This window comes from Erithacus rubecula (genome assembly GCF_903797595.1).
Source record: "Erithacus rubecula genome assembly, contig: scaffold_908_arrow_ctg1, whole genome shotgun sequence".
Taxonomy (NCBI): domain Eukaryota; kingdom Metazoa; phylum Chordata; class Aves; order Passeriformes; family Muscicapidae; genus Erithacus; species Erithacus rubecula.
Window position 1 is genome coordinate 1 of NW_027635426.1, and position 9,913 is coordinate 9,913.

General features: G+C 55.3%; 1 protein-coding gene across 1 annotated transcript; it reads right to left on the reverse strand.

Moving 5' to 3' along the window:
• Nucleotides 1-7,143: 7,143 nt before the first annotated feature.
• LOC306816817 (uncharacterized protein) lies at nucleotides 7,144-8,673 on the reverse strand (the record flags this gene model as incomplete). The annotated part of the gene is made up of 5 exons (XM_079333274.1): nucleotides 8,563-8,673; nucleotides 8,227-8,375; nucleotides 7,771-7,918; nucleotides 7,339-7,526; nucleotides 7,144-7,249 (listed from the first exon to the last, which is right to left on the reverse strand). Exons 1-5 carry the CDS (start codon nucleotides 8,662-8,664, stop codon nucleotides 7,144-7,146), a joined length of 693 nt encoding a protein of 230 aa, XP_079189400.1. The 5' UTR covers nucleotides 8,665-8,673.
• Between the last annotated feature and the right edge of the window lie 1,240 nt (nucleotides 8,674-9,913).

Genomic DNA, 9,913 nt, shown 5'->3' on the forward strand with positions numbered 1-9,913 from the left:
ATATGCCTATGACCCCAAAACCCCTCATAGGAAGGGATTTGTTGAACAAATTATAGGTTGAAATAAAGCTTACCCCTGGTGGAGTTCAGATCAAAGTCAATGAAAAAGAATTACAATGTTCCAAGTCTGGCTCTACAGATTTGTCCAAAACAGAAGAGGCACCAGAAGTTCTTAGTCCGAAAGTCTGGGTGGACTGGAACCCTGGTAAGGCCAGAGCAGCAGAACCTGAAATCATTAAACTTAGACGTGGAACACTGTCACTGCCTGCTGGGCTCTCTTTATACCTGAGATCCCCACAGCAGGACATGTTGGTGGTTTTTAAAGTCCATGTTCCCAGCCCCAGCGGAAGAAACTGCAGGAGGCTGTTCTCTGAGGTTTCTAGGCTGTTTATTGTTTCTTATCTAAGGAATTCTTTCTCTAGCTAACAGCAGTCTGTTCACCTCGATCCAGGGCACACTCTGCCTGCCAGAGCGCCGGTCTTATAATATATATTACAAATTACCTACCTAATATTTACAATTACTTTCCAATACATGGCAATTTTATTACATTGTCCAACTCTGTCTCAAACCAATCAATGAATGCCAGGGTGGCACTCAACATGGATGGCATAAAGAAGAAGGAGAAAAAGAAGTCCCACGCCCAAAATCCTCCATGTTAGCCACGAACTCCCTAATATAAACATTCTTAGAAATCCACTTTTTCTAACAGTCTAATTTATACTCTACCTTTTTTTTGTGGATTGTAATTCTTCCTGCAATGCCTGCAAATTTCTCCAGGGACTTAAGTCCAGCCCCCAAGACCTCTGGGCACCATGCCAGGGCCTCTGACATCCTTGCCAGGGGGGTCTCCAGGCATTCAGGGAAACCAGGGGAACACCCTGGAGTCCCACAGAACAGGACCAGTAGGAATTACACAATATCCACTTCAGGTGGAAAACATGAAAAGTGTTAAACCTATCAGACAATTTTGTAACATTTGGGTTGTTACTGGAATCTGTAAATCTGAATATAATGCACCCATTGTACCTGTAGAAAAGCCTGGGCTTGAACTACAGTCTGATTCAATCCTACAGGCTCTTAACAAAAGAGCTGGAGATCCCCACCAAATGCTTGCAAATCCATATGCCTTGCTAGCCAAATTAAAAATGAATATGAATGGTTTACCATGTCAGATCTCGAGGATGCTTTCTTGTGTACACCCTTGGACCCTGGCAGCCAAAACCTGTTTGCCTTTGACTGGGGAAATGCAGAGACTGGAAGGAGAACTCAACTTATGTGGACTGTATAAGCACAAGGATCCTAGAATAGTCCAGCCACATTTGGAAAACTGTTTGCTAAGGACCTTGAAAATTGGGTGAGCCCAATTTTCCACAAGATTGGAATTGTGTTTGTGTCCACAAAAGGAATTGTATTACAATAGGTAGATGATCTACTTATAGTCACTGAAAGGAAAAAAGACTGTTTGGAATGCACAGTAAGCCTATGAAATGACTTGGGACTAAGTGGTTGTATCCAGAAATCAAGCTCATATAATCAAACAAGAAGTTGCTTATCCAGGATACAAAATATTCCAAGGGCAGCTGGGACTAAGACAAGAACGCAAAGGAACCATACACTGAACCCCACTCCCTACTATTGCCAAAGAATTGAGAACCTTTCTGGGAAGGGCTGGAGGCTGTATTAACTGAGGTGTTAACTGTGGGCTGCTGGTTAAGCCACTGTACCAGCTGTCCGAAAACAATCCCAGAGACCTGGAATGATCGTCCAAAGGTAAGAAAGCCTTTCAAAAGCTGAAGGAGGAATTGAAAAGAGCACCTGCTCTGGGCCTCCAGATGTCTGGGAACTGTTTTAGCTTTTCTCTTTTGAGAGGCGAGGAATGGCATTGGGAGCACTGGCACAAACAATTGGCCATACAAGATAGCAGCAGCACACTTTTCAAAACAACTGGGTGAGGTAAGTAGGGGATGCCGACTGTCTGCGAGCAGTTGCTGCTCTTGTTTCAAAGGCCCAAGAAGCCTGGAAATTCACTCTAGGTACACAAATAACTGTGTTTATCTCACATTCAGTGGCAGCAATCCTTGAGTTAAAGGGTGGGCAGTGGCTTTCACCCTCAGGATTTCTTATATATCTTGCAGTTTTGGTGCAGCAACATGGAATTACAAAAGTAATTTCTTCTCTAGTTCATCCAACAGCCATTCCTGGCTACTCACCAGACAGATGAGGAACCTTTGTAACATAACTATCAAAATCATGAAGTCCACTTTATTCCAGCCACCCAGACCTTAAAGAAACCCCAATTCCAGGAGCACAGATGGGAGTGGCTTTGTAAGATCAAGCAAAATCAGGATATACGATTAGCATGGAGGAAGAGGGGATAGAAGCTCTACCTCTGTGAGTCAGCTCAGAGATAATCAGTTTAACCTGTGCCCTCTGAGGAAAAAGCAGCAATTGATGAACAGATTCCAAGTATGTCTTCAGAGTAATACATGCCCATGAAGCAGTTTGGAAAGAAAAAATACTATGGACAGCTCAAGGAAAGCAGATGAAGCATTCTGAGGATTATAAGGATAAATGACGAGCAGTTGAAGATTGAGGAAAACCTAACTCCATGCCTGCCTTTGTTATCCAGCCTCAATGTAAAATCTCTATGGCTTGTAAATTTGAAACTCATAAACCTCTTGTAAAGGAGATTACTACAGTGACCATGTGCACCTGTGATGTTTCTAACAAGCAGTGTGTGCATTCATTTTTGTGCGATTCCTATCAGGATTTTTGCATTATGCAAATTAAAATGGACAGAGACTACAACCTAGTGAAAAATATTCCCCTTCTTCTGTGACACATAGGTGAGAACACCATCATCATGTAGAGATATAGTAACCAAGCCCACCAGGAATCCCACCCAAGAAATCTTTTTTCCAGCAGCCAGCTCTTGTGCAACTCCAATAATAATTTGTACTGGTCGTGCGCTTAGTACATGGAACAGATCTCGTGGAGGATGTGCTTTTGAGAATTGAATTTCATTCTTGGGATATTCCAGGCCATCAGGAATATTAACCAATCAAGTTGCAGGAGTAGCTGGGAACATAATCATCCTATGAGTGCATATCGTGCCCAATTCCATGAGCACGTGTTGGTGGCCCAGATACGCATGGAATCCTGAGAGCACAACTACGTTCTTTTATGGGCTGAGGTACTCAGAATACTCAACTATTTGTACTGGGAAATTTAGTAAAGTAAGTATCTTTTGTAATACTAGAAGGGGCCAGTGTAAGGTTCCTGAAGGTATCAGAAATGCTTGCCTAAAGGCAATGTATCTGAACACACCACAGTGACATGCCTTGGGCATCGACAAGGAGCAAACCTTGTCCTGTCCCCCAGCATGGGAGCCTTGCCCTCCTTGTCCCCAGGCAGCCAGCGCAAGGGACACCTCAGCAGTGTCCCACCTCCTGCTGAAGCTTCTGCTGCAAGCCTGGGGCAGACTTTGGGGAAGCACCAGAGCAGGCAGGTGTCAGGAACAACGCAACTGCCCAGGGGCTGCTTATGGCCTCTGACACCCAAGTCCTCAGGGCTTCCCACCACCCCAGCCCCTCAGGTGCCTCCTGGCCCCTTGCAGCCTCCTGGCACCCACTCCCTCACACATCCCCCTCGTTTCTTCCACTGCCTTGTCCCATCAGGGTGTCCACAGCCCCTCATCCCTTCACGGCCTCCCAGCACCCCGTACCCTCAGGCCTTCCCCCAACCCGGCCAACCTGCCCAGCAGCAGCGCTGCAGCCCCACAGGAGCTCCAGAGGAGCCCGAGCAAGAGGCACCACGGAGCCCTCAGCAATCCATCCAGGAACAGCCGGGCAGGAGGACAGTGCTGGCGGCTCCTGGCTGGGACGGGGTTCGTGGCCATCTCCAGGCACCGTCTCACAGGGATCCCCGCAGCTCCGGCCCCTGCCCACCCGCTCTGTGGCCAGCACAAAGGCTTCAGCACAACCAGCAAAGGCCAAGGGGCTTCTGGCCATTTTCCGTGTAACACTGCAAACCTAGGCAGCTTGCTGAGCACAAGCAGCCTTCTCCCCCCTATTCCCCAATGCCCTGCAGACCCTGGGCAGCAAATGAAAGCTACTGGGAGTCTGTCTGTTGCAAACATCCTATATTTCTACAATAAGTAAAACAAAAAGAGAAAAAACTTCAAGAAAGGAAAAATCCCCACTGCCTGGCTGGTTCAGGTGGCTCCAGCAGGCAGAGCCTCCCAGATCAGCTCTCAGCAGCAGAGCTCCCATAGCACAGCCAGGCACTGCCGCACAGTCGAGACCGTCGCTGGCACGCCTCGCGGAATCGGTCTTGCATCGCCTGAAGGATGGACGCTGTTTCAGCTGCAAGTTTTCTAATGGCAGGGCTGGTGTCATCTGCCATATCTTCGAGGGCTGGAAAGAGAGGAACAGAGCTACTGTCAGATCCTGAATCTGCAGGAACCCGAGGAGACTCCTGTGCCAGGGGCATTCCAGCCCCTCTAGCCATGGCCAGAGGAGAAGGGACCAGGATCAGCCCAAAGCTGCTGGCCAAATCCCCCACCTGCCCCTGGAATCTCTGTGTGCTCTGCCCACACCGCCCCCGTCCGCACAGGGAGCAGAGCCCTCCGCAGCCGGGGCAGGGCCTGCATCTCCTCCTACCAGCCCCCACTGCCAGCCCGCTGCCCACACTCACCCTCACAGATGAGCTGGAGCTCATCCTGCTGCCCCCTCAGGCACGCCCGGCCATCCCTGAGAACACAGACCTGGTCACGGCTCTGCCCAGCGGCACAGCTCCCTGCCAGCGGTGCTGCCAGCCCTGTGGCCACTCGGCCTGGCAGGGCTCAGCCCGGGCCCTTACCGCTTGCTGCCGCCCAAGGCACGGCTGAGAGAGGGCGGCAGCAGCCCCGAGGGCAGCCGGGGCTCCACGGCATCGGGCCCGGATGGCAGAAGCTGCCGGGGCAGCAGCCGGGGCTGGGGCCGAGCGGCGAGGGGAGGGAACCGGGCTCACCCAGGAACCTGATGGCCGCCTCTCGCAGGGGCTCCTGGGCTCTGCAGGTACGGCAGGGCCTGGCGCACGTGCTCGACCACTCGGCTCCTGTCCTCTGCCAGCTGCGGAGAGGCGGGAGGGAAGGCTGGGCGGGCTCTGCCCCTTTGCCCGCGCTGCCCGCGCCCGGCCCCGGCCTCACCTTCCCACAGAGCCCTGAGGCGCGGCCAGCAGCCGCTGGGCCGGGCTCTGCAGGGGCACAGGGCCGGCTGCTGCCCAGGGAGCCGCGGTGCCGGCCCACCCCCGCAGCCCCGCTGGGGGGGCTCCGTGGGCACCCGGCTCGGGGCCGCAGGAGCCTGGAGAAGAGCCCGTGCGGGCCCCTGCGTGCAGCGCTGGGCAGGGCCACAGCTGCCAAGCGCACACAGTGAGTGCCGCGCTCAGGGGGCTTCTCCAGCCTGAGCCTGGTGCTTCCAGGCCCTCCTTACCAGGCACTCGGCGAACTTCCACAGCTTTCTTCCTCACCAGTTTTTTTAAGATGTTTTCTCTCCAGGAACTTGGCTGCACAATGCAGAGTTTCCCCAAGATGCCTGGAGAGCAGCAGAAGATGCCGAGATGGCACCGCAGTCAGGGCACAGGAGTCGCTTCCCTGTGCCCAGGCCTGAGGAGGCTGCAGCCCTGGTGGTGCCAGGGCAGGAGGCAGCCGAGCCCCCTCCCAGGGGGACACGGGCAGCCCACGAGTCCTAACCTGTGCCACACAGCGGTTCTTATCATGGCAGTGGATGAAGAGTGGGAGCAGGCTCTGCTGCACTTGTGTCTTCAGGGCTTTTTCTTCCTTTTCCAGCTGAATGGTGACCAATGCTTGGAAAAGCAGTATGGACACCTGCTGCACCTGGCTAGTATCCTGCATGAAAGGAAGAAAAAAGACCTCAGCATCAGCAGCTGGATTGGCTGCAGGGCTCAGCTGTGCACTGGCCTGCAAATCCACAGGGCACAAAGTGTTTGGGCTGCTCCCAGAGGCCGTGCCTGGCTGGGGGCACAGAGCCTTACATGTTCAAAGAGTGTCAGCAGCGCCTCAGCCAGATGCAGGGCGATGGGGCTGGCTATCAGGATGTTGTTTTCAAACACTATAAAGCTCAGTACCATCGCAGCCATCCTTAATATTTCTCCATCTGCTTCCTGCAGGAGCTGCACAACACTTTCAGCCAGGCTGCACATCCTTCTTGCCTGTGTGGAACACAAGTCTGTGAAGCCCCACCCTGCTGCGTCAGGCCTCGGAGGCCAAAGGCCAGTCCCGAAGCACTCGGGCAGCTGAAGCGGGAGGCAGGAGAGCTGGGAGCAGCTGCCCCAGCACACGAAGCCCAGCCAACACAAGGGGCTGCTTTCACCAGCGCAGCTTGAGGCACTGCCCCTTCTCACCAGCAAGGGATCATCACTGAGCTTGAGAAGGGCCCTGAGTGCCAGGTAACGCTTCTCCCTGCACTCGCTCTGCAGGTGCCGTGACAAGATTTGCAGGACGCTGTTTACCACTGCTTCCACTCAAGTCCTGGTACTTGAGGACCTGAAAGGCACAGGGAAGTGACAGGGACCTGGCCAGCAGGAGCCCAGAACCCCACAGGGCTGGGCCCAGCCAGCAGCCCAAAGCACGGGCACCGTCTCAGGCAGCTGTGGCTACGAGAGGCCAGAGAGCCGGGAGGCAGCTGAGCAGGGCAGCGCTGGCCATCAGGCTCACCTCCACAATGAAGGCCAGGGCAGGCAGATCCCAGCGTGGCTCCTGTGTGCTGAGAAGCTGGAGAAGGTAGCGAAAGATCCGGCAACACAAACGTGGGGAGACACAGGACATCTCCCTGGCAGGAGGAAAAGTAACCAAGACTGTGAGCCAGGGCCACAAACCTCTCCCAGGACTGATTCCCAGAGGTTCTGGTCATTCCCACCATCCTGCAAGGGGGACCTGGGCCATTTTGGGAGGTAGCTCCCTGTGGGCACTGTCCTCTCCCAGCCTTTTCCAGTCTGCTTGGCAGTCCCTCAGTGACAAGGCGCTCTGGCCCACGACCATTGGCACTGTGTGGGGCACCCAAGGAACAGAGCAAAAATGCCAGGGGCAGTGGAGAGCAGGGAGTCTCACCTGGCCAGCAGAGCCACGGCATAGTGGTGGGTGTCAACCAACAGGCAGCGTGTCCCAGCCACACTTGCGCCCCACTGCCATCACCACACGCTCACCCTGCATTTGGCAGAGCAGGGACTTCAGGGTCTGCACTGCAAACCTGTGTGCAGAACAAAGCTCAGGTCACCTTGGGAGCACTGGCTCCCTCCCTGGGGACATGGCAGGGACAGAAGCACTGGGACAGAGAACCTGTTGGGGCAGGCAACAAGGCCATGTTGCTGCTGGCATTCCTTCCACAATTTATCGACCTCCATGGGTGTGTCCAGAGTGCTGAAGAGCACTTGGAAGAGCAGGTGGACAAATATGCGGGGCAAAAACTTCATCACCGTCTCTGGGATGCAGGGCACCTGGAGGATCTTCCACGTCACCACAGTCGCCTGCAAAGGACAAACAGCCCGAGGTGGTGCTCAGTGCCGTGGTGTCCGTGAGTCAGGGCCTGAGCGTGGCAGGGAGAGGCCAGGGGAGATTCAGGGGGAGCGCCGGGCCTGGTGCCCCTGAAGCTGCCCCTAGGGCAGGATTCAGCCCAGCACCTGAGGCTGGCAGATGCAGTGGGGGAAGGAGGATGGAGAGCTGCTGGAGAGGCAGCCTTTGGGTGAGCAAAGGCCAGTTCCAGAAACTCACAGCCAGGGCAAAGACTCTCGTTGTGTCCCCATCGGAGGTGCACGTGCTGTGCTCTGGCCAGCTCCCCATCACATCCAGGAGTCTCAGCTGCACCGACTCCGCAGTCCTGCTCGAGCACAAGATGGTCTTCCACATGGTCTCAGCAGCTCTGCAGGGTCAGAGCTCTGTCTCAGGGCAGTCTCAGACAAAGCACCAGGGACTGGGCAGCAGCAGGGGCCTGAGCTGGATGCCAGCTCTGCCTCTGCCCATTGTCCCTTGCTGGCAGCACCCAGACAGTCCAGTCCTGTGGGGACAGGCTCCTGAGGGGCAGGGAGGGAGCATGGCAGCAGGCTCGGGGGCTGACATGCCGGGGCAGGGAAAGGGAGCAGCCAGTGGGCCTTGCAACTCTCTATTGGTCAGACACCTGGAACAGGCTGTACAGGGTGATGGGCTGGTGAGCCCTGAGCCCTCCCATACCTGTCACACGATGGGGCCACACTCAGGAGAGTCATCACCACATCAGTGGGCTGTGCCTCGGTGAGATCCAGCAGTTTCCTGTCCAGCCTGTGCTCATCAGACTCATTGGCCATGAGCCACTGGTGGATGTATTTCACCATGGCAGGCACCTGAAGAAGGCACGGGGAGACTTGGAAAGCTGCCAGAGGTAGTAATGTCCCCAGCTTCCCCAGAGAAGTGTTTCCCTTCCCACCACACTGTGATGGCCTCAAAGGCTGACAGGGACAAGCAGGCCCCAGTGGCTTGGGAGGCCTAACAAGTCCTGGAAGGATCAAACCCTTGCCTCAGGCTGCTTACTTGCTTTGGACTTGGCAAACCCTCTTCTCCAAGCATATTCAGCAGGGCAGCATTGGAGTTGGTGGTGGAGCTGTCACAGTTCTCCATGGAGCCAGCGCCCATGGTGCTGGTCTCTTCCTACCAAATGCATTTGATGAATTTGCAAGTGCAGCAGGAAAACAAAAGGCAGGAAGAAAGGGATGTTCCATGGAGTGCTCCAAACACTGTGCAGGGCTGAGCAGTGACAGCAGGCCCAGCCCAGGTGGGGATGGCTGCAGGTACCTGTGCTGTTCTGGGAAAGAGGCCACCGGTGGATTCCTGCTCCTGTGTCTGTTCCATGGCTGCTCCTGGCAAAGAGCGAGCGCAGCCAGAGCTGAGGGGCTGCGGGACAGGCCAGAGAACAGAGCCCAGCCCTGCACTCCCCAGGCAGGGACAGCCCCGGGATGCCCCAGAGGATGGAGCGAGGGTGCTGCAGGGCGTCTGCAAGGCCCCTCTTCCCTCCTGTCCCTGGGCATGTCTTCAGGGGATGGGATGGAATGGGACGGGACGGGACAGGATGGGACGGGACGGGACGGAATGGGATGGGATGGGATGGGATGGGATGGGATGGGATGGGATGAGGATGGGATGGGATGGGATGGGATGGGATGGGATGGGATGGGATGGGATGGGATGGGATGGGATATCACCATGCTGGCAGGAGCCATCAGCCCTGTGGCCCAGCTCTGCCACTCACCATCCTGCTTTGGCTGAGACTGCTCTGGCTCTTCAGGCTGTTGAGCTGGGTGAACTCTAGCACCTCTCCTTTTTATTCTGCAGAACAGTCTGAAGATCTTGAGAAATGCTGCCATGCTGGAGTCTGGCCTCACGAGCACCTGCTAGAGAGATTCCTCAGGAAAAGTTGTGAGGCAAACACTCACCGCAGTCCTGGCTGCAAAGTCAGCTGCAGGAGTAACACTCAGGGGAAGCTCCGGGTCAGGCAGGAACGAGTGCGCTGTGTGGGGGCTCCTCACGGCACCGCTCTGTCCCGTCCTGTCCTCTCGCGTGCTCTGAGCACTGTGGTGTGGCCGTGTCTCCAACAGCTCCTATATCACCACATGTCACCAAGGGTCCGTTGACACCCTGTCGTGTTCCATGCCATGGTGACCGTGCTGCACGGTGTCACTAACGGCCCTTGCATGAACTGCCACTGGCCCTGGAGCTGCCCCCAGCCCACCCAAAGTGGCCCAGGTTGCAAGGAATCCCTCACCCCAAATGCTTAAGCAGCCCGACAGCAATGTTGGGAATGGCTCAAACCATGGGCAAACGCTGCCCTGCTCTGTGGGCTCAGGGCAGCAGAAGGAGCCCCAGGGCTGCCGACGCAGCTGCAGCA